Source organism: Manis pentadactyla, chromosome 2 (assembly GCF_030020395.1).
Source record: "Manis pentadactyla isolate mManPen7 chromosome 2, mManPen7.hap1, whole genome shotgun sequence".
NCBI lineage: Eukaryota > Metazoa > Chordata > Mammalia > Pholidota > Manidae > Manis > Manis pentadactyla.
This window is the reverse complement of record NC_080020.1, coordinates 189937371-189963052: the sequence shown is the minus strand read 5'-3', so window position 1 is coordinate 189963052 and position 25682 is coordinate 189937371. Positions and strand designations below refer to the sequence as shown.

Below are 25682 nucleotides of genomic sequence, written 5' to 3'. Positions count from 1 at the left end.
TTACCCCCTTCGCGAGGCGCTGGGTTCTCTCAGGTGCGGATGTGGTCTGGATATTGTCCTGTGTCCTCTGGTCTTTATTCTAGGAAGGGTTGTCTTTGTTATATTTTCATAGATATATGTTGTTTTGGGAGGAGATTTCCGCTGCTCTACTCACGCCGCCATCTTCTGCCCCTCTCTGTCAAGAACTCAATTTAAACTAGTTTGCTAATACTGTTGACACTGAAAAATAATTTTGAGCGGTATTTATTTGGTGCCGTATTTTGCCTATGGAGCTTGATTCAGGGAGGATTGTTTCTCTTGATACAACTCTTACTTAAAACATGCACTTGAAGTTTATTAATAAACTGATCATTGTGTTTAGTGATACACCAATAATTACTCCCTTTCCACTCCAGTATTTCTAGTTGGAGGCGTCCTTAGATAAGTTTTCCTACTTCTGCAGCATTTTGTCAAATTAGGTATGTGAGTGCTTGACAGACCAGAGTGTTTTTTTATCAGTAGTGGTGAATTCATAGTCAATAAAACCATTTCTATAATAAAGCAATATATTTAATAATTTTTAATATTTAAAATCCTGGATCCCAAGAAGTCTTGACTAGAACTTCCTTTTCTTCATAACAAACAATTTCATCTCCCACTTTAAATTCTACGTTTTCTTCATCCAGGCTGAGACCACAATCCATTCCAGTTTTGACAACTAAAATGTCATCTTTATGGTGTTTCAGTGAGGTTAATGAACCTTAAAAAACAGAAAACTTAATGTTCATATATTCAACAAATAAGTACCTATTGGCGCTACATAAATTCTAACGTTTTAAAATCCTGTCAAGAGTGAAAGAGACCTACATCTTACATTCAAAGGCAGATAAACTGCAGAGGACAGGACTGTGCTCAGGACTTGAAGCCATGATAAAAGACATTGCAGGCAAAAGTTCTAGTTAAGAAAGGTTGGAAATAAGTATGATGTAGTGAGTCTAGGAGATAGGGCTGTAAAGATAGTTTAGGGCCAATTTTTAGAAGCTTAAGAGTAAAAGACTGGGGGACTAAAAAAGCCAGAAGGGTCAGCAGTACTAGTAAGGGAGGGAGCCCAACTAGAGACCAATTAATGAACAAGAAGGCAGGCCTGAACTCTTGATAGGAAGAGTGACAGATGAACAAACAGATTGCAGATGGTTACAAGGCATCATGAGGTTTTGGTGACTGCATTTGATAACGTTTTGATGTTGCTTACCCTTCCAAATAACATGTCCGTTACGGATTAACTTAAATTTTTTTTGTTTTTCTAACTGTCCCTTTTGGACTCTGCAACCAGCCACAGGAACTTTTTTCTTCCCTTCTGTTACAGAGAAGGTAGCTAGTATAGAGGCCTCACCTTTAGGAAGAAGAAAACATTAAGTGCACAGGAAATGAAAGATTCTGAGAAATAATTTCCGACATTGTGCAGGGCAAGAATTAAGAGGTGTGAGAAAAATACAAACTCATGGGTAGAAAGGTTTTCTCTGACTCCACTGACTTATTTTCTTGACCAATATTAGAAATAAAAACATGAAAATCCTTGTGAATTCTTGGAAAAGAAAATCACAAAAATATACATGCTTACCAAGAGAATGAACAAAAGAAAACCACATGTTTTTGGTTGAGCAAAATGCACTAGGAGGTGATAAGTACAATTTCTGTCTGCTCCATGAAAAACCTGGTTTTCAGCTGTCCTCAATATATTTTCTAGAATATCTGTTACCTTACTTTTAATCTCACTACTGGTAATTTGTATTCACTTAATACTTACACTGTAACTAAGCTTAATTTTTTTCAATGACTGAAAATTAAATTCCAATAATGACATTGGTATATAGTATAATGTACTAATTTTCTGGGGTAAGTGTTATTTAATGCTTACTGCTAGGAACCCTCACATGACTCATAGTTTTCCAAATTTCTCTTAACACAGGAACATAACAAATCTCTATGATCATGTTTAGGTCAGAAAAACCTAACAAATCTGTATTGTGAACCAAAATGCAAACACTGAAACTCATTCTGAGGAAACATCAGACAAATCCAAATTAAAATACATTCTGCAGTCACAATTCAAAAATATCAAGGTCAAGAAAGACTAAGAACTAAATGTAATCTATGATCCTGGACTGGGGGGAAAATATAAAGTATATTATTAGGAAAATGGATAAAATTTGAATATGGCCTGTGGCTTAGATTACAATATTAATGTTAAATTTCCTGAGTTTGATATTTGTTCTGTGGTTTTATAAGAGAACATCACTGTGCTTAAGAATGCAAGTATTTAGTGGCAAATGGACACAGTATCTGTTACTTAAAAAAAGTGTGTGTGTGTGTCGAGTGGAACAGGCATAAAACAAATAGGGAAAAATGTAAACTGTTAAACTGGGTAAAGGGTATGTGGGAGGCAGTCCCTTACACTTGTAATTTTTCTGGAAATTTAAAACTATCATCAAAATAAAAAGTTAAAAAAATGTGTGGGGAGGAAAAAGCAGGTAAAATGATTCAGTCCATCTTTAATAAATTTAGCCTTTAATCAGGCCAAAAGATATGCTAGAAGAATATTTTCAAATATTTAATTTAAATGTAAATTTTCTTCTCATGGCAGATTTCCCTTTCAGCTCCAGGGCAAAAATCAACGGCTCCTTTTACGACACTGAATAATCTTTATGCCTCTGATTCCAATGTAATTTGTATTACAATTAGTTGTTCATGTATGAACTTCAGGGCAAATTCTTATTGCCTTAGTTGCCTTTGTATCCTCCGGACCTAAGTACAAAGTGTTGCAGAGGCAGGTGTTTATAATACACATGAACTTACAACTGAGTTCTTATAGTAGTTATTTTATTTAGAACACTGGATATGTATTGGAACAGTCAATGTATTTCAACAATTAAATATACTTCTTTCATATTTGCCTTCAGGTGTTACTTATAGCACCTAAGATATGAATGTTTAGAGCTAACATTCAGCAAACACTCACCTATTGGGTCCTCTTTCACACTGGGGGGCAACCTACTGCCCAGTTCTTCCTGCAAATCTTCAATAAGATGGTAAATGATTTTGTGAAGTTTAATTTTTACTCCTTTTTTTGCAGCTAATTGCTGGATAACACTGCTTGCACTCACACCAAAGCCATATATAACACCTGGCAAGCAAAAATACTGCATTACACCATTTGTCTTTAGAGCAGAAACTCAAATCTAAATTGTTTTATTTCCTTCTATGTAAATTAAAAACGAAGTAGGGAAGATGAGAAATTCTGTAATTTTTTTCTCATGAAAAACAGTAAATTTTCAAATTAGAAGATTTTATAAATTCTATTGTGGTTGTTTAACAAGGGAAATTTATGATATTTAAATCTACTCATTTAGGAAGTATTATTTTAAGTGCTATAATGTGCAAGGCAGCATGCTAAACTAAGCTCTGTTTTTACCAGAGAAGTAAGAAAACAAAAAATGATTAGGGCTGAATATTAATTATTTTAATAAAAATTCTATTATTAAATTATAATCTTATTGTCTATTTTTGTCTAAAATTTTTTTGGTTTACAGGTATTCAGTTGGCTAAAAGATGCTCAAAAATAGTTATTTGATCGGTAAAGTTCAAGAGTTACACAAAAAATGAAACAAGTTCCATGGAGCTGACCACTTTACCAAAGAACAAATAATGTATTTAAATGCAAATACCTTGGGGGAATAAAAAGCAAAAGCAAATATTTGTGCCTTAAACAATGCAAACAGCTTAAATCAAGAGAAAAACACAACCACCTTCAAAGTCTTATTTATAATCATCTAATACAGTACCTACATTACATAGTATAGTGCTATGCTAGTTAGTGCCTATAAAATACTTTGAATTAACCAGCATTTTTGAAAATACCTTTCAGTGGTAGAGATTAACATCTAATTTTACTCAAGGTAGGTCATGAAGTATCTGCTTCCTAAATGATTCATTAATCACTCAATAATTTTGGTGCTTTGCTAGGTGTTTGACTAAAGTGGCAGTTATGAGTCCCCTCTCTGAGTATCATAACTTGACTAATGAACAGTCCTCCTGCCTTCTAGGCATTTTAAACAAAAAGGAGCTTTTGCTCAAAGAAAGATAGAATTTGTAAAACTACCAGTGAAAAATGGGTAGCCAAAAAAAAAGACGAAAGAAAGCACTGTATAGGCTGATTATGGTGTTAGGAGGATTCAAATCTTTAAGTGAAAGACCCAACCGTGGATTAAGTGGGGAAGTGGGAGGAATGGGGAATGGGAGCAGTACCAAAAAAAACCTGAGACTTGAAATAGTTTCCCAAGGTTGCAGTACAATGACAAAGGGTGCTATGGCTGCAAAACTGCACATCCCATCAGCCCTAATTGCTACCTTGGACTCCAATACAACAGGAAGGAAGAGGCTGTGGGGGTAAATGTCAGATATGACTAGCCAAGCAACAAAAGACAGAAGCCAAATGGTTTACAATGTATTCTAGAGAAAAAGTTAAACAAATAGGAAATGGAATTCTTACCACAAAATGTTTCAGCAAGGTTAACATCATTTTCACTAATATCACCCACACCAAAATGTACTAATTCAAGTTCACACTCATGTGACGCATCATAGGTTTCCATAATGTCCAAAATGGCCTCAACTGAACCATCAACGTCACCTAAATGCAGCAAAAGTTTAAAATTATTGGTGTTAACAGTTAAATATGAATAGACATAAAAATGGCAATAGTCTTTTGGAATGGCATAGTAGGAATGGCACTTATCATTAAGTCCACTTTTATTTAGGTTTAGCATTATAAATATCTATTCAACTTAATCAAGTATAATGAACCAAACATACATTTACAACAAAATTTTAAAAAATGTTTACTAAGAAAATTTTCCCCAGTTGGGGATGGGTGAAAAGGGTGAAAGGTGCTAAAAGGTACAAACTTAGAGTTCTAAAGTCAGTGATTCCTGGGGATTAATGTAATGTACAGCATGGTGACTATAGTTAATAATACTGTACTGCACATTTGAAAGTTGCTGAGAGTAGATCTGAAAAGTTTTCATCACAAGAAAAAAAATTTTGTAACTGTGTATGGTGATGGACATTAATTAGACTTACTGTGCTGATCATTTTGCAATATATACAAATATTGAATCATGCTGTACCTCTCGAATGCAATATTGCCTGTCAATTATACTTCAATTAAAAAAAAAACTCCCCCAAAATACTTAAATAATTCTGGCTTATATTTAAGGCCCAAATTAATTGTGAGAATAAAGAAATACATAAATTCCAAAAATGTGTTGTTGAAGTGAAATATTTAAAAAGTCACCTTTAATAATTATAGGAAGTACACTTAAGTCTCTTTCTGCTTTCTTTTTTGGCTTTAAGGATTTTTGTTCCTTTCTTTCTTGGTACTTTATAAATGATCTTTCCTTCCAGGACAAAGTGCCATACTTCTCACGGGCTTTCTGATGAGCTTCTTGGTGTTCCTTCCGCTTTTCTTCTATGATTTTCAAATCCTCTTTATTTTTCTCCTGTTCTTGTTCATACTTCCTCCAGTGAACAACTTCACGTGCCCTTGACTTAACAGGGGAAAAAAATGGACTTTATTTAACAAAACAGAAATCAGTAATTGCTGACTTAAAAGCTTTGTATTTTTCCTCCATTTAGCTTAGCTTAACTCATATATGAAACTGCTAATTTTAAGTTTCAAGAAACTTATCTAACTTTAGAGGCTTTATGTATGGTTGAAATTATTTAAAATTTTTTCTCACATTTAAAAAAATTCAATAGCCAAATTCTAAAATGGCACTGGCCCCTTATAGGCTAGAATTACTTTTTAACATTAATATACTTATTTAGCATGACAATAAAGATTGGTATTTAAAATCATTATATTATATCTAATGAATAGGAATTAAATGTGATATACCTCAGATTCTACTTCAAGAATGTCATCTCCTGCAGAAGGGAGGTCTCTCCAGCCTATAATTCCCACTGGCATGCTGGGACAGGCCTCATTGATTGTTTTTCCATTTTCATCAAACATTAAGCGTACTTTTGCCCAACTCCTTCCAGCAACCAGAATTGAGCCTTTTCTCAAAGTTCCTCTTTGAATTAAAGCTGTGGTAACAGGACTAAAAGGAAAATAAAAGTATGTATTCTTCATGTCCTAATTGAGATGTAATGGCATTTTCTTAAGTAAAGCAAAGGTATCTTTATGAGATTTAAATATATACAACGTACACACAGGGTTACTAACTCCACCTCTCAACTCTCAGTTTTTCACACTACAAAAACATTTTTTCACTATTGCCAAAAGGTGCCATAATGTTATGTATCTTTACCATTAAAAAAAAATAAAATTTCTTATAAGGTTATGTTAGTCGAGGGTACAGATAGCTGAGTAGGTTCTAACAGAATCCTAATCCCCTTTTTGGCAGAAGAATGATACAAGAATGGGTAGAGAAAATGCTGTATATACAATGGAATGTTATGCAACCTTAAAAAAAGAAGGAAATCCTATTACATGCTACAACATGGATGAGCCTCAAGGACATTATACTAAATGAAATAAGCTGGTCAAAAAGGACAAATACCATATGATTCCATTCATCTTAAGTATCTAAAGTAGTCAAAATTATAGAAAAAGAAATAGAAAGGAAGTTGCCAAGGGCTAAGAGGGAAAGTGAGGGGAAATTAGTGTTTCATGAGTAGAATTTCAGTTTTGCAAATGAAAAAGTTCTAAAGATCTGTTGCACAACAATATGAATATACTTAATACTACTGAACTCTACATTTAAAACTGGTTAAGATGGTAAATTTAATGTTATGTGTCTTTACCATTAAGAAAAATTTTCTTGTAAGGTTACGGTAGTAGAGGGTTCATATAGCTGAGTAGGTTCCGAGAATCCCAGTCCCCTTTCTATAATTTAATTGTTAAGCAGTGAGAAGACCTCTTCTGCTGATAGGGAGGGAAAATTAAAGAAGAGAAAACCATTCCAAAGAACCTCTTATAGATTATATTAATGGATAAGGAAATAAAGAACTTAGAAACATAAAATACAACAACTGCTATTTCATTCCAATTTATGTTCATCTATGAGGCTTTTACCAATCCCGTTAAGTCAATGAGGGGAAAAAAATCAAACAGATTGAATTACATAAGCCATCTAAGTATGACTACTGGATGTATACAGACAGTTGCTATAGTCTACTAACTACTGCATTTTGTGTTCTGTATGCTAGTGTAAATAAAATACTTTGAAAATATTATTCATGGGCTAACAATAACATACAATAAAAATGATGTCATATAATCAAGTCACAAAAACAATAGAACAAAATTATTAAAAAGCAAGCATTTTAACAGTCCTACCCTCTTCCTTTGTCCGTGAAAGATTCTATTACTGCTCCTTCCACTGGACCAGTGGGGTCTGCTTTCAATTCTAATATTTCTGCAAGGGCAATTGTTGCCTCTGCCAAAGCCATCAGATTATTGCCCTTTAACAACAACAAAAAGTTATTAATATACATCAATAAATATTATTTGTAAATGTAAATACCAGGGTCAGAAAGCCAAACAATCCTTGACAGTTATATTTTTCTCTTTAAGCATTAAGAGCATGAGAATTAGAAGGAAAGAAAGAAGGCAGGAAGAGGTAAGCAAGAAAGCCTGATCCAGGAACAGAGCTTGCAAGGAGCAGTGGCAAAGGATGGCCACTAGTGATGCTTGTTAATAACCTTTCAGAAATACATGCTTCATTCCTCTCTCTCTCCTCTGTCTCTACAATTGTGTTTTCTTTCTGTTACTTCCTTTCATGCTACTTTACATTTGAAGTTCTATCCAACTGAAAAAGCTTCCACATCTGTTAGTTAATTTGATCCAACTCAAGAATCTTGTAAAGTAAGTATATCAAACATTACTTACTTTTATTAAATAAATAAAGAGAAAAACCACTGACTAGACCCAGGCTTTAAGCCACACTCTTTAACCACCTAGCTGTGCAACCTTGAAAAATCATTTCATCTACCTTGATATCCTTTTCTCAACTGTAAAATGAGGGAGGTAAATTGGATGATTCTTTGACTTTTAATGACCCAGGTTTACTATGCTTTGTAGGGCTCCAAGATAACACAGCTGATAACTAGTGACGGAAAGGAAACTGATGGGCAAAGAGTTTTTCCATTTGCCATGTCAGTTAAGAGATTGCTCACAATTGTTAAGAGTATAAAACAACAGAGACAACTGTAAACAAAACCGACTAAATACTTGCTTACCCATCCGCTTTTTTTTTTTTTTTTACCCATTCCTAGTATATATTACAATTTATAAAATGCTGCTCTGAAGAGCAGAGCTGGGATTGCTTCTTTGCATGAAGTAGTCCATTATCTCTGCCTTGGGTAAGACGGCCTCATCTTACTTCCCTGCCATTGTCTCCTAACTCTCTCCATTCCCCAGGAATCATCTCTGCCATGTCTCCAAATTTCCCTAAGCAGCTTTACTATCTATTCATCTGATGGTACCTGGACAGAAAAGGTGGCCATGTCTTCAAATGTTTAATTTGACCATATGGCTTTCAGAGTGCAACAGCAATCAAGGTATAGCAGAAAGATAACAAAGTAAGGTGGCATTTTATGAATTTCAGAGGAAAAAAGGCATGGCTAGCATGTTAGGGGTAACAAACTTAGGAAAAGCAAGAAAAAAAAATGAGACAATTACAGGAAGGAAACAAAAGTACCATCTCTTCAGTGAATGATCAGGGGGAAAATTCTGTATTATGAGTAAACCATGGAATATGATAAGAATGGAACAAAGAAAGAAAATTGTACTTAGCAGCAAACTGTATAGGAGAAGAGAACTGGAAAATGCTATCACAACACAGATAATGAGCACCCTTGGTGTTTTTCAACCAAAAGAGAGTAATTGGAAATTTAAAAGATAATGGAATTCGTCATTAATAACATTATGAGACTTAGAACAATTTAATTCATAGAAACATTGTGTCCATCAATAACAAACTGAACCCAAATGGTTCATCTTTGTATTAATGAAATTTTTGTTTAAATCTCTATTAAATGCCCAAGACCTATTCTATTGTTTTTCACTATAAAAACAAGTACTTTTTATTACCAACTGTATTTCATTTCTTCTTAAAACTGTCTTTAGCCTACTATTACCCTATCTTCACATCACTCACCATTTATTCCCCTCATTCTAAGTATCTCATAATAAGAATGGCATTAGGTTTAGACTCGACGTCCCAATGAAAGCTATGTAATCCTGGATTGGTAACTGACCTTTCTGAGCCTAATTGCTAATCTACTAAACCAGGATAATGATTCCAGTTTTGCACCCAGAGAATTTTTAAACAACAGAAATGATGTATGCCAGAATATTCTTCAAGCACAACAAACTACATGCACTATGTACAGCAATCCCATCTGAACAAATCATCTCTGAGGTGCCTGCATTTACCGTAAGTGCAGAGATGTGCACTGCTTGAATGTCGCCTCCATAATCCTCACACACCACATCATAAGCTAGCAGTTCTTTTTTCACTTTTTCAGGATCAGCCTCAGCTTTGTCACATTTGTTTATGGCAAGGACAATAGGAACTGAAAGAGACAGAGTTATAAGGAGTGCAAATGATGACACCTTCAATTACAGGTATTCACAAGGACACCAACCTTTTCTGGCTTTCTTTTTATTCAGTGAATGTACTTAGATAACAAAAGACCTAAAAACACATACTTTAGACCCACCCTTCTCTGCTTTCTATGTGTAAAGGAAGAATCTCAGATGGGATATGTCAACACTGTAATTATAAGCAGATTCTGAAATAGGAATAGGCACCTCAGATAATTTTTTAAAAAAACAGTATGGTGGGGAGACAGGATTAAAGATGGCGGCATGAGAGGTGAGACAGAGGCTTCCTCCTAAAACCGCATATAATATGAAAATATAACGAATACAACTAATCCTGAAAGACCAACAGGAAAGAGGGCTGCGCCAGACTGCATACAGCTGAAGAAAAGAATAAACCTCTCGGAACAGGACAACGTACCAAAGCTGTGGCCCAGTGGAACACAAGCCCTTCCCCCACCCCAGCTCACTAGTGGGAGGAAGATAAATGGAGTGGGGAGGGAGTGGAGGCCTGGAACTGCTGAACACCTAGCTCTGGGGATCTGCTCTGGGAGCACAAACTTACATTTCATGGTGTTCTCATGATTAGGGGGGTTGCAAAGCTAAGACACACAGAATACCTGGAGAGACTGAGATTCCAGCCACTTGTGGAAAAGAGGGATCCATAAACAGTTGCCTCTGGGACAAAAGAAAGGCGGGCAGTCTGAGAGACTTCCTAACAGTGAGAGGGCTGCTAAAGGGGGAAGGATTGCACAGAGCTTACTGCTCAGAAGAAAGGACAGGTAGACAAAATTGTGCAGGTGCACTCTGCCCAATAGGTTGGGAACTTTCACGATCTTCCTGTGCTCCATCCCCCTGGCTGGCTATGCAGCTCCAAGGCCCCCCTCCATGATACACAGCCTGCTGCGCCTTCCTCCTGGCCAGCCCCACCTGGCTCACAAACCGGCAAACCCTACCATGGCATTAGGCCAGCCAGAGGGACGCCCCGCCTACAGCAGCTACAAATGCAAAGCATAGAGGCTTATACCTGTGTGCTCGGCCCACTGGTTCTGACAGTGGAGACAGGTATAGCAGCTGGGAAGCAGAAAACAGCTCTTTCCTTCCCCCAGGCACCAACACTGCTCCCCTGAGACCCCCAACATTGCTTCAGGGGCTGAGCAGCTCCAGAGAGTAGAGCTTCTGGGCACTAGAGGGCACCACATACAAATATGAAATGTCAAACAAACCGGGTTCAAAGCAAAATTATGAATACACCAGAGTAAGATTCAAATGAAATCAACCTCATGAATCTTCCTGAAAGAGATTTCAAAATAAAAATCATTAACATGCTCATGGAGACACAGAAAAATATTTAAGAACTCAGGACTGATTCCGGTTGGAGATCCAATCATTACAGAACACAGGATGAGAAATGAAACATACAATGGAAGGTTTTAAAAGACGATTAGATACGGTGGAGGAGACAATAACTGAAACAGAAATCAGAGAAGAGAAATTCAAAGAAGCTGAGGCACAGAGAGAAAAAAGGATCTCTAAGAATGAAAGAATACTGAGAGAACTGTATGGCCAATCAAAATGGAACAATATTCGTATTACAGGGGTACCAGAAGAAGAAGAGAGAAAAAAAAAGGGATAGAAAGTGTCTTTGAAGAGGTAATTGCTGAAAACTTCCCCAATCTGGCCATAGAGGTGCACAAATCTCCCAACACAAGGGAATCAAGGAAGACAACACCAAGACATATAATAATTAAAATGGCAAAGATCAAGGATAAGGACAGACTATTAAAAGCAACCAGAGAGAGAAATAAGATCACATACAAAGGAAAACCCATCAGGCTTTCATCAGACTTCTCACCAGAAACCTTACAGGCCAGAAGGGAGTGGCATGATGTATTTAATGCAATAAAGCAGAAGGGCCTTGAACCAACAATACTTTATCCGGCAAGATTATTATTTAAATTTGAAGGAGGGATTAAACAATTTCCAGATAAGCAAAAGCTGACAGAATTTACCTCCCACAAACCATCTCTACAGTGCATTTTGGAGGGACTCCTATAGATGGAAGTGTTCCTAAGGTTTAATAGCTGTCGTAATAAAATCACAGTAAAGAAAGTAGAACAATTTATTACTAAGCGAATGCAAAATTAAATCAACTACTGCCACAGTCAATCAAGGGGTAGACAAAGAGTATATACCTAATATATAAAGAATGGAGGAGGAAGAAAAAGGAGGAGGAAAAAAAAGAACCTTTAGATTGTGTTTCTAATAGCATACTAAGTGAGTTAAGTAAGACTCTTAGATAGTAAGGAAGTTATTAACCTTGAACCTTTGGTAACGAAAAATCTAAAGCTTGCAATGGGAATATGTACATACCTATCCATAATCACCCTAAATGTAAATGGTCTGAATTCACCAATCAAAAGACACAGAGTCACTGAATGGATAAAAAACAAGACCCATCTATATTCTGACTACAAGACTCTCACTTTAAACCCAAAGACATACACAGACTAAAAGTGAATGGATGGAAAAAGATATTTCATGTAACTAATAGGGACAAAAAGGCAGGAGTTACAGTACTTGTACCAGACAAAATAGACTTCAAAACAAAGAAAGTCACAAGAGACAAAGAAGGGCATTACATAATGATAAAAGGGTCAATCCAATAAGAAGATATAACCATTATAAATATCTATACACCCAATACATCAGCACACCGACATATGTGAAACAAATATAAACAGAATTAAAAGGGAAAATAGAATGCAATGCACTCATTCTAGGAGACTCCAACACTCCACTCACTCCAAACGACAGATCAACCAGACAGAAAATAAGTAAGGACACAGAGGCACTGAACAACACATTAGAACAAATGGACCTAAAAGACATCTACAGACCGCTCCACCCAAAAGCAGCAGATACACATTCTTCTCAAGTGCACATGGAACATTTTCAAGAACAGATCATACACTAGGCCACAAAAAGAGCCTTGGAAAATTAAAAAAGATTGAAATTGTACCAACCGGCTTCTCAGATCACAAAGGTATGAAACTAGAAATAAATTACACAAAGAAAATGAAAAATCCCCAAAACATATGGAGGCTTCACAACATGCTCCTAAATAACCAGGGAATCAATTAACAAACAAAAACAGAGATCAAGCAATATATGGAGACAAATGACAATAATTCAACACCGCAAAAATCTGTGGGACCCAGTGAAGGCCTTCCTAAGAGGAAAGTATATTGCTATACAGGCAACCCTTAGGAAAGAAGAACAATCCCATATGAACAGTCTAAACTCACAATTAATGAAACTAGAAAAAGAAGAACGAATCAGGCTCAATGTCAGCAGAAGAAGGGAAATAATAAAGATTAGAGCATAAATAAATAAAATAGAGAAGAAAAAAAAATAGAATCAATGAAAGCAAGAGCTGGTTCTTTGAGAAAATAAACAAAACAGATAAACCCCTAGCCAAACTTATCAAGAAAAAAAGAGAGTCTACACACATAAACAGAATAGGAAATGAGAAATGAAAAATCAATACGGATACCACAGAAATACAAAGAATTATGAGAGAATACTATGAAAAACTATATGCTAACAAACTGGATAACCTAGAAGAAATGGACAACTTTATAGGAAAAGACAACCTTTCAAGGCTGACCCAGAAAGAAACAGAAAATCTGAATAGACCAATTACCAGCAATGAAATTGAATTGGTAATAAAAAAACTACCTAAGAACAAAACTCCTGAACCAGATGGCTTCACTGCTGAATTTTATCAACCATTTAGTGAAGACCTAATATCCATCCTACTTAAAGTTTTCCAAAAAGTGGAAGAAGAGTGAAAACTCCCAAACTTATTCTATGAGGCCAGCATCACTCTAATACCAAAACCATGCAAAGATACCACAAAAAAAGAAAATTACAGACCAATATCCCTGATGAACATACATGCAAAAATACTCAACAAAATATTAGCAAACTAAATTCAAAAATACATCAAAAAGATCATCCATCATGATCAAGTAGGATTTATTCCAGGGATGCAAGGATGGTACAACATTTGAAAATCCATCAACAACATCTACCACATCAACAAAAAGGACAAAATCCACATGATAATCTCTATAGATGCTGAAAAAGCATTTGACAAAATTCAACATCCATTCATGATAAAAACCCTCAACAAAATGGGTATAGTGGGCAAGTACCTCAATGTAATAAAGGCCATATGTGACAATCCCAAGGCCAACATCATACTTAACAGCGAGAAGCTGAAAGCTTTTCCTCTAAGATCGGGAACAAGACAAGGATGCCCACTCTCGCCGCTTTTATTCAACATAGTACTGGAGGTCCTAGCCACAACAATCAGACAACACAAAGAAATAAAAGGCATCCAGATTGGCAAGGAAGAAGTTAAACTGTCACTGTTTGCAGATGACATGATATTGTACATAAAAAACCCTAAAGAATCCATTCCAAAATGACTAGATCTAATATCTGAATTCAGCAAAGTTGCAGGGTACAAAATTAATACATAGCAATCTGTTGCATACCTATACACTAATGATGAACAAGCAGAAAGAGAAATCAGGAAAACAATTCCATTCACAGTCGCATCAGAAAGAATAAAATACCTAGGAATAAACCTAACCAAGGAAGTGAAAGACCTATACCTATACTCTGAAAACTACAAGACACTCATGAGAGAAATTAAAGATGATACCAATAAATGGAAACACATCCTGTGCTCATGGATAGGAAGAATTAATATTGTCAAAATGGCCATCCTGCTTAAAGCAATCTACAGATTCAATGCAATTCCTATGAAAATACCAACAGCATTCTTCAGCGAACTAGAGCAAATCGTTCTATAATTCATCTTGAACCACAAAAGACCCTGAATAGCCAGAGCAATCCTGAGAAGGAAGAATAAAGTTGGGGGATTACACTTTCCAACTTCAAGTTCTTCTACAAAGACACAGTAATCAAGACAATTTGGTAGTGGCACAAGAACAGAACAATAGACCAGTGGCACAGACTAGAGAGCCCAGATATAAACCCAAACATATATGGTCAATTAATATACAATAAAGGAGCGTGGACATACAATGGGGAAATGACACTATCTTCAACAACTGGTGTTGGCAAAACTGGACAGCAACATTCAAGAGAATGAAACTTGATTATTGTTAAATCCCATACAGAAAAGTAAACTCAAAATGGATCAAAGACTTGAATTTAAGTCATATAACTATAATACTCTTAGAATACAATATGGGCAAAAATCTCCCAATTATAAACATGAGCAAGTTTTACCTGAACACATCTCCTTGAGCAAGGGAAACAAAAGCAAAAATGAACACATGGGACTACATCAGACTATAAAGATTCTGTACGGCAAAGAACACCATCAACAGAACAAAAAGGCATCCGACAGTACGGGAGAATATATTTGTAAACAATATAAGGGGTTAACATTCAAAATATATAAAGAACTCACACACCTCAACACCCAAAAAGCACATAACCTGATTAAACAGTGGGTGGAGGATATGAACAGACAATTCTTCAAAGAAGAAATTCAGATGGCCAACAGATACATGAAAAAATGTTCCACATCACTAATAATCAGGGAAATGCAAATTCAAATCACAATGTGATATCACCTCACACCAGTTAGTATGGTCAGCATTGAAAAGACTAAGAACAACAAATGCTGGTGAGGATGCAGAGAAAGGGGAACCCTCCTACACTGCTGGTGGGAATGTTAAGCTAGTTCAAGCATTGCGGAAAGCAATATGGAGGTTCCTCAAAAAACTAAAAATAGAAATACCATTTGACCCAGGAATCCCACTCCTTGGAATTTACCCAAAGAATACAACTTCTCAGATTCAAAAAGACATATGCACCCCTATGCTTATCACAGTACTTTTTACAATAGCCAAGATATGGAAGCAACCTCAGTGTCCATCAGTACATGAATAGATAAAGAAGATGTGGTATATATACACAATGGAATACTATTCAGCGATAAGAAAGAAACGAATCCTAGCATTTCCAACAACATGGTTGAAGTTGGAGGATATTATGCTCAGTGAGATAAGCCAGGTGGAGACAGACAAGTGCCAAATGATTTTCCCCATTTGTGGAGTATAACCACAAAGCAAAACTGAAGGAACAAAACAGCAGCTGACTCACAGACTCCAAGAAGGGACTAGAGGTTACCAAAGGGGAGAAGTGGAGGGCGGGTGGGGAGGGAGGGAGACGGGTACACTGAAGGGTATTATGTTTAGTATACATAGTGTGAGGGATCACGGGGAAAACAGTGTAGCACAAAGAAGGCAAATAGTAAATCTATGGCATCTCACTACACTGACGGATAGTGACTGCAATGGGGTATGAGTGGGGACTTCATTATATGGGTAAATGTAGTAACCACATTGTTTTTTCATGTGAAACCTTCAGTAGAGTGTATATCAATAATAATACCTTAATAAAAAATTAAACAGAAAAACAAAAAACCAGTATCATGGTTTGACAAAAGGCTTATTACCCTTAAACCTGAAAGCAAGATCAGCAATTACACTGGAGATAATCTCCAGAAAAAAAAGCAAGAGCAGAGTCTAACAATTCTAATACCACAAGATCATTTGCCTCTTCTTAATTAATTCATTGTTAAAACCCAACATGCCATCCTCAGATGAAACTAAGTATCAGTGTTGTAAACTTTCTCTTAGGATTTACAAGCAACTCTTTATTCATATACCTACCTCAGGGACCAACACATTAAACAGATTCCCAATAAATGTTTACTTAATGAATGAACCAAATAATCTTATAGGCTACTTGTCATTAACAAATATACCTTCTCATTAGAGAAATCATACAAAATTCTAGGAGAATTCTCTGGTTGAGTTTTGCCAACTCTGTGACTTTCTCAGGTATTAAAGGAAAAAAATTAAAAATAGACACAAAAAAGCTATGCAATCACAACCTACTATTATGAAAACGTACATTCCATATCAATGAGCTGGAACTTAACAGGGACTAAGAGGATAGGTATAGAAAGCACGATGATAGGAATTATCCTATCTCAGCCAACTGCTTTGTTAACAGGATCCCAGAAAATTTATTGCCCTCTTCTCTTTGTTATATTCCCTAGAATCATTAAGAACGTAGGTCATTTTACAAAGGCAGTTTTGATGAATTAAAAAAGAGAGAGTTAACACAGGAAGCTAGAAGACCAGATATTCTAAATGGGGATGTTGCAAATTAACTATAACTGGGGGAATTAATGCCACTCTGTGGTTCTTAGTTTTCACATTGTGAGATTAAAGAACTGGACTAGATCAGTGATTCTCAACTTTTTTTTCTTCTTGCTGACAAACCTAGGGGAATATCATGCACTGCATCATGTACATTTTCTCAAGGTAACAGAATTTTTTTGGTGGGCGTAGGGTCATAACAGGGTAACAACGAATGTATAATGTGTGCACGTGCATGTGCATGTGTGTGTCTTGAATGGGAGGGGAGGTTATCAGTACAATTTTTAAATGGAGAAATAAAAGACATCCAAGTGATTTTCCTAAAGTTTCAATTTTATACCTTTGACTTTAATTTTATACTTTAAATAAGAACTTACTTAAAGCAGGAGGGGAAAGTTTCTCTTTAAGAGAAGAATTCCAGGTAATAAATAAATAAGGAGTAACAGAATTAGAATAGCACCACTTTGCAACTCTTAATAAATTTATGTGATGGGTACATAGGGGTTTGTTATTCTATTATTTAACATATGTTTAAAATTTCCATGATAAAACATTTTTATAAAAGTTTTACACCATGCCAAGTAAGAAAGCAGTAGAGGAAGAACTGACTTGTGGTCACAAGTCCCAAGCTGAGTCCTGCCTGCTACTCTTTTGTCTATTATATCCATGAGAAAACAATGCAACTGCTTTTGAGTCTTATCTGTAAAGCAGGTAGAATACTCCTGGGCTTGACAGGAAGAGTAAATGAATTACACGTAAATAGCCCCAAAACTGTAAATCTGTGTAGTAGACCCTTAAGAGAGAAAAAGCAACTTCCTTCCTTATACTTGTCAGCCACACAGTACCTTGGGCATCTCTGGCATGCTGAATAGATTCTACAGTTTGTTTCATCACTCCGTCATCTGCAGCCACAACCAGTATGACAATGTCAGTGACCTGAGCACCTCTGGCTCTCATTGATGAGAAAGCAGCATGTCCGGGAGTATCGAGAAAGGTTATCTTCTCCCCGGAAGGCAGGGAGACTGTGGAAAGAGAAATCCAAGAACACTAAGGACTCAAATATGTATTCCTTAGTATGAAGGAATATATATGGCATTATCAAACATCATCAATAATTCTTTAAAATAATTTTATTCCTTCCAATAATCTTAATCAGAGCAATACAGATCATTTTATAGTGAAAAGTGATAATATACCAGTGAGACTTGCTGTGTAATAATTTCAAATTAAAATTCTACATATTTCTAGAATGTAACTATTTCCACAAATATACTAACTGATACCTATTTTGGGGAGAGACTAGACTGATAATTATCTAGGCAGCCACCCCTACACTGGCAAACATCAGCTGCACAACAAAGGCAATTTAATATGTATTATTGAGTCCAACAGTTTGCCATTTACTAGCTGTGTACCTTGAACAAGTGACTTCACCGAAGTCAGTCTCAGACTCCTATCTATAATAGGAATACTAACACCTACCTTATGATGCTGCTGTGAAAATAAGAAAGATAAAGCACAAAAGGTGCTCTGCACAGTGCTGGGCACATGTTAGGTGCTCAGTAATGGTAGCTATTATTTAACTATTATTAGCAATGTTATCACAACCCAGCATTAAAACAAACTAAGAATGGGCTACAATAAAAAAGGTAATATAATTTTCTTCTCATAGAATGTACAAAATAACCTTTATTAACCACCTGCTCTACATTTTGTCAAACCAATGGCTTTAAGCTCTAGCATTCCCTTTTACTCTGAATTTGTATATTATATACTACGACTCTTGGTTTAAGAAAATGTGTGGGATTCCCAAGCACTCTGTAAGGTAATTTGTGTTCATACCAAGAAAGGCACCAATGTGCTGAGTGATGCCTCCAGCTTCCAGTGCTGCCACTTGAGTTTTTCGTAGTTTGTCAAGTAATGTCGTTTTCCCATGATCAACATGGCCCATTATAGTAACAACTGGGGACCTTGGGGTTAATAAAGCTGGATCTGCCTGGGGCCTACAATTAACAGCAAACAAGTTTCATTTCTTAAATATCAGTAACACTTTATAGCCAGTGCCCTGGTTATCAATTATCTCTGTCAACTACCATTAACAATAAAACCCAACATTCAGCTTTGATTAGATGTAACTATTCTTCTCTTCTGTATACACAGTATGACAGAATATATAATGACTGCCCACCTATAGTTGGCATCTTCATAACAACAAGTAGAACTGAATAAAATTTTTAAATTCAGCATCAATATTCATACTCAGCAAAATAAGAAAAATAACTCTTTTAAGTTTTATAACCTGAACATAACTTCTGATGCTTTAAGCACTTGGGAGAAAAGTTTAACCTAAACTCACACATAATTTTAACTGCAGAAATTTTAAGTCAAATCTTTCCATTAAAGTGTGAATAAAACTATGTGGCCTTTGCACAACATATGTGGTTAAGTTTTACCTTCTTACAGCATCTTTATTTTCTCTGACTTTGTCCTGTTTTAATTTGCTCCATTTTAATTTCATCCCTGTATTCTTTATCACTTCTTTGATCCAGATTTCATCCAAATGTGAGTCTGCTTCTAGTGAATCTATGTCCACAGCAGTGTTCATTAAAGCTTCATATATACAATCTGGGTGGAGTAAGATAAAAACTTTTAGGATTATGGATTAAATATTCAAGAAAATGATACCTATTAATAAGTGTCTACAGAAACAGTACATTCAATGAGAGGACTGACTATATAAGCTATCTCTCTAATGTTAAGAAATCACAAAGAAGCTAAAAAGAAAATAATCTTTAAAATATGTTGAACTTATATTAACTAACATTTCTGTAAATTCACAAATATTGGAATATTTATGTACCTTATGAACCATCTAAAACATTAAATTGCATGTTGTACACATTTAGTACTGAGTAGTTTACTATAGCCTAGTTCTTTGAAAATTTGTCTTATATGTATCATGCATATACAAATGTCTATTGATATGTGTGAGTTGACTCTAGTTACCCACAGTAGTTATGTTGTATAAATTCAGTGGGAATACTGAATTAGCAAATACTGAACCACTGCTCTGAGGGGAAATACAGGATTAGATTCCTTCAGCCTCTGGTTACATTTTTATCAACTGATCAATACATACTGTATTTTCTGTGTTTCTATTTAAAGACACCTTATTTAGTATATATTGTGATTCATTAACATTGAACTCATGGCCAAAAGTACTGTAACTACTGTCTGAACAAAGCTCTTCTAACATGTATTTTCTCTTACACCTAACATGTAGGCACATTACAGCCTTCTTGTAGTTAGCATCACTAAATAGCACTTCAGCACTATGCTTAGGGTCAATTTTAAACAGTGAAATCAACAAAAAGCACATAAATGTGAAAAATATGGTACTAAATAAACCACAAAAATGACACTTGTTTACAGTATGAGAGCTGAAATAAGGCAGTGTTGCTTTTCTGAACTTCAGCTAGGAATGTGGAATCAGACAACTCAAATATTTCACTGCTCTGCATATGTCAAGGAATGATTGCAAAACCACTGTTAAGTATTGATTTGGGGGCTACAAATAATTTAAAAGAATTCATCATTCCAGAGTCCCCAAATAATGAGGATTGACTATATGACACCCCCCATACACACACCTCAGAATACACACAAACACAATTCATCTATAACCTCAAAAACATAAATAGCAAAATGCAGAAAAATAATTGGGAAGTAAAGAGTTTTGATGAGTATTTATTACATGTTTATGATTTTATTTTTAAAAATCTTTGTGCTTAATAACCAACTCACATAATTCCTTTTAATTTAGCAATCAGGTCAGAAGGTAGTGTAAGCCAGCCCCGGTACATCATTGATCCTATGCAAAGAAACCCTTTCCTAAATATCTCCCCAGTTCATCCTTTCCTAAGAAAACACATTTTAAGAATGATACAACACAAATTTTCTATATGGATATGCACTCAGAGAACAATAAAACTTTCTAAAAAATTATGAGTACAATTCTGTTTCTAATAATGTTGAAAATCCCTAATAATACAGTAAGCAGAGTTTATGAGAGGTAGCTTATTCACAGGGATAATCTTTTTCCCCCATGTTATATCTATAGAGTATTGACATACTATTTTATCTTTACCCAAGACTTAAATAGTAGTGACATGTAGAAAAATGTCCAAAGCATTTCAACTAGAAATATTACATCAATTTACTTTAATTGTACTAAAAAAAAATGCACTTACATTGCTAATGCAATAGTCAAAAATTTTCACCATATGAAAACTACTTTGATTCAAAAGACATGTGAATATTAAGTAAGCTTCAAATATATAACTTTTATTTAAATTGTAACAAATCAGTTTTGGGTTTAGAGCACTGATCCATGGGATTAAATTTATATTTTACTTATTCTATTTATTTGGTGATACAAAGGAATTATTATAGTTATGGGTGTGTTTGTGGTAATGCTTAAAAAACAAAGAATCCTAATCTTTTAGCAATAGATACAATAGTATTTATGGATTAAATAATATATTAATAACTGTTGTCACTGGCTTATGTATACATTGTGCTTATTATTCCATTCTTGCTTTCATATGTGTATGAAAATTGCCAATAACATATCTTAAAAATCAAGTCACTATTAATGTTATTTATAAAATTGTATCAATAGTTTTCTTTGGAAAAATCCCAAATTACATGGCCATATCCATTTGCTCTCTTAAAGTTTTTTAGTTATAAAATAATTACACAATCCAATTACAGTTATAAAAACACAAGACAGTGTGTTATTTTCTATTCTTTGTGAGGATGTGCTTGCACAAAGAATGGTAACACTTTCAGGTAGGAAACCCAGTAAAATTCTTGTTCTGCTGTAATTTACAAAAATGTAATTCTTGAGTGGTAATTTCATCTGTGATTAAGAACATAAGCTCTGGATCATATTCACTGGTTTCAAGTCCTGGCTCTACAACATACTAGCTGGGGAATTATTTATCCTCTCTACACTTCAGTTTCTGAACCTAGATATGGGGATGATAACTTCCAGGGCTTGTGAGACTTAAGTGAATTAACACAGATAAAAATACTGGTATATAGTAATAGCTCAAAAAATATGAGTTATTACTATTAATTCTTTCTTTTTTCTAAGAGTCTGCTTTACTGTTACTTTATTTTGCTATAATAATAGGCTATTTCTTGTTTGCTGAATTTTAACGTCAGTTTATAATTACAACTAATATTTTGTTCCAACAGTCCAAAATTGGCAATAAATACATCAATGGTACAATGAAGAAATTTTAAAATGATAATGATGCTATACATTTATAAATAAAAATATTATTATTAAAAGTTGTAGTTATTACTATATTTTTCTGCCAGTACTACAAATATTATCAGAAGGAATAAAAAAGAGAAATCTGAAAATTATTTTTTAAAAAAGGCAAAGTTAGAAAACAGTTAAATATGATTCCTCAGTTCAAAAACATTCTTTGGATTTATGGCCCACAAAATTTCTGAGAAAGAAAAGTTAAGATAAACTTTTCCATTTTTATTAAAATCAAAATCCTAGAGAACTGTATTTGGCAAAGTGACAAGAAACTAATTAGGATTTGTAACTTAAAGTGAAGAATAGTGGAATGACTTCACGTCTTTTTAAACCACCAAGCTAATTTTCATCCTTGAATGCCTTAATCTCATTGCAAATAATATACCAGGTATTCTATGTTCCCGTATTTTTCCGTGTAAAATTATCTGGCTCACCTAGGTCTTTTCCCATTGCTCTGGCCAGTTCCTCAACAGTCATTCCAATCCATACCTCCACTTCCTTTCTGGATTTTGTAGAAGATAACTGAGGTTTCTTTGATCTTTCTTCCTATTAAAAAATCCAGAACGCATAAAGAAAAAGGAAAAAAAAAGCTTAAGTGACAACTTAAGATTTATTCTGGAATATCTACCAATCATGGCTCCTACTTCCACCAACAAACATTCCCCTAAGTAGTTAAACTTAGACTAAAATTAAAAATCCTGCATCCTTAATTCACTGTTATACATTGATTTCCAAGTAAACAAATTCATTAGCATTACAGAACTAACTAGAAATGCCCTTCCTCACAAAGATTTATTGCCTGGAGTGTAGTAGTAAGGAATAACCACTTTGTAAATGACAAAATACAGCTGGCCTTTGAACAACGTGGGGATTAGGCATGTCAACTCCCTACACAACATGTGCATAACTTCTGACTCCCCAAAACTCAATAGCCTACTATTGACTGGAAGCCTAGTAACACAGTTGATTAACACACATTTTGTATGTTATATGTATTATATACTGTATTCTTACGATGAAGCTAGAGAAAAAATGTTTTTTCATATTGTTGCAAACTCCAAAAAATTTTACAATTGATTTACTGAAAAAAATCGGTGTGTAAGTGGACGTGTGCATTTCAAACCCATGTTGTTCAAGGGTCCACTATACTCAAAATGGATTTCTACTCATGGTTCTAGGCACTTTTACCCTCAGACCAAATAATTCAATAACTGACAGTATCTGTAACTACCTTCTTTGTTACCAGAAGCCTATACTGAGATAAAGCAGCCCTGATGAACATGTCTGTTTGCCAGGGGCGGGCATACAGCTGAGTTGTCCACACTGGGTAAACAGATGAAAATACATGTCTCCACTGTGCTAATGTTCTTCTTTGACTCAGGCTGTGCAGCTGCCTACTAACAGTATGAATTTGTAGCAAGTTCTCCAACTTCAGTATTTTCTGGTTCATGATTCTCCTAGAAAAAAAATTTTTTAAATAATATTTTGGTTAATATTGAACTCAAGTTACCAAATGAGAATTCGCTATTACATGCAAAGCACTGTTAGAGTTATTTACAACAATAAGCAAAACTGGATTCCTGCCCTGAAAGAGTTCACAAGCTAGTCAGATGAGATTCTATACTAAGTACTCTCTAGATATTAACTATTATTACTGTTAATGTTCCTATTATGATAGAACTGAAATACAATTAATTTACAAAAGGCTCTTTTTTCCACTCAAAAGATCAACTAACAATACCACCACTAGAGTGATTTTTCCAAAATGCAAATTTGAACTCATCAGCTCTTTACTAAACACCATTCAGCCCAGCGGCCCATTTTCCCCAGTTTAGCGTACTACTTCAAAACATGATATATAAGGGCTCATTACCTACCCTTTGTTAACCTTTCACTTCATCTCTTACACTTCTATAGACCCCTCAGTCCTACCCAAGCTTTTATTCTGACCCACCTGTAATCTGATGATTTGTCATGTTTTTTAATCTTTGAGAATGCTGCCACCAGTTGCCTTTGTCTTTCAACCCTCACTTTTTTCCCTCTCCACTGACACCCCCAAAAAGATGCATTAGAATAGGAAGAAGGTATCCAGTACATATCTATTGAATAATGCCTTTTGAATATTGTTCTTGGAGCAGAAGAGTTTACTGAGAGAAAACTGCAACAAAATGCAATAGTACATTTCCTATCTCAGAAGTATAGTTCTTTTCCTCCTTGAGTCTTCTATTTCCTCTGCTGTAAAGACTGTACTTCTACAGCTCTGCTTTTCAGTTTTTAAGGGAAGGAGTAACTAAATAATGTAAAAAGTACATGTTTTCTCCTGAGCAAACAATTACTGAGCACAATCTTACAGGTATTGTATTCAAGAATGTTTAATAAGCCAGCTTCCCTTCCTTCAGAGCTTACTGTCTTTATAAAGTGTTACTCCAATATAATGATTCTCAGGCACATCAAACACCTCAAGATATCACATTTACAAAATCTTATTTAGGTATGAGTCCCTGCACTAAGAAGTAAAGAGTGCTCCGAAAGCACAAGATTCCTTATGAAAAAAAAATTTTTGTTAAAGTGAGTCTAAAACCAGATTTGACAAGGACACAGATTAATGGAGAGGGAAAAAGGCCTAAATGGAGATTAACCAAAGCACAAACATGTAACTGATGCAGGAATTAGAAATATACATGGGGGAGATGGCAATAATCCAAATATCAAAATATCAAAAACTGGAAGGAAACTTACTTGCTATTTATTCCAAACTCCTTATTTTACAGAAAAGAAAAATGGGAGTCCAGAGAGGTAATAAATACTTCTCCGCTTGAACTGAATTATTGAATACATTCAAATAAATGTCATACCGCTATTTAATGACTGACAGAACTGGAACCCAGGCCTTCTGGCTCCCAATTCGGTGTTGTTTCGACGGTAGGGTATTCTTCCATGGAATCTGAAAAAGAATGTTGGAAATATGCAGCTGCATTGATAGAAACGTCTGAATGTAAGACATGGCACTTATCTGAAAGGTAGAAAGAAGTCATTGGAGAGAAATTACAGATCTGGGGTGCCTTCGTCTGGACCCCGAGCCCAGAAGCGATGGGCACAGTGGAGGTTAGAGCAGGGAGGCCGGCACCCGCCGCGGCGCTCTCGGACAGGAAGCCAGGTGACCGCTTTTGGCTGAATAACGTTTCTCTGTGCCTAAAGTAGAGTCACCAGGGATTAAATGCATCATGGAAACGCTTCCGAATGAGTAATGTTTATGATTTGTGCCACTGACACTTTAGGCCAAACAATTTACGCCACCCGGGAGAACCCAGCTAAGAGACCCGCTCACTTGACTCCTACACACCGCCCGCGCAGTCCGGGTTCTGAGGTCGGGGAGATAATTTACAGACCCGGAAGAACTGTTTGGCGGTCAGTCCGTGCC

General features: G+C 35.4%; 1 protein-coding gene across 6 annotated transcripts; it reads right to left on the bottom strand.

Moving 5' to 3' along the window:
- Positions 1-544: 544 nt before the first annotated feature.
- MTIF2 (mitochondrial translational initiation factor 2) lies at positions 545-25646 on the bottom strand. Of its 6 annotated transcripts, none has more exons than XM_036925964.2 (15): positions 25590-25646; positions 25117-25205; positions 23493-23718; positions 22696-22807; positions 19380-19551; positions 18769-18929; positions 17772-17948; positions 9482-9621; positions 7382-7506; positions 5936-6140; positions 5333-5585; positions 4529-4669; positions 2999-3163; positions 1232-1372; positions 545-739 (listed from the first exon to the last, which is right to left on the bottom strand). In XM_036925964.2, exons 3-15 carry the CDS (start codon positions 23709-23711, stop codon positions 567-569), a joined length of 2184 nt encoding a protein of 727 aa, XP_036781859.1. In that variant the 5' UTR covers positions 23712-23718; positions 25117-25205; positions 25590-25646; the 3' UTR covers positions 545-566. The 6 variants fall into 6 exon arrangements, with proteins under 6 accessions (XP_036781859.1, XP_036781861.1, XP_036781864.1 ...); XM_036925966.2 differs by lacking the exon at positions 25590-25646 and adding an exon at positions 25311-25583; XM_036925969.2 differs by lacking the exon at positions 23493-23718.
- Between the last annotated feature and the right edge of the window lie 36 nt (positions 25647-25682).

What these genes read in the sequence shown, in the direction of transcription:
- MTIF2 (XM_036925964.2), bottom strand. Translation starts at nt 23,711, where the DNA reads ATGAACCAGAAAATACTGAAGTTGGAGAACTTGCTACAAATTCATACT. An exon ending in GGCTTCTGGTAACAAAGAAG is followed by an intron (nt 22,808 to 23,492) that starts GTAGTTACAGAT and finishes ATTTTTTAATAG; the next exon opens with GAAGAAAGATCAAAGAAACC. An exon ending in TTCTTGAAGTAGAATCTGAG is followed by an intron (nt 5,586 to 5,935) that starts GTATATCACATT and finishes TCCCCTGTTAAG; the next exon opens with TCAAGGGCACGTGAAGTTGT.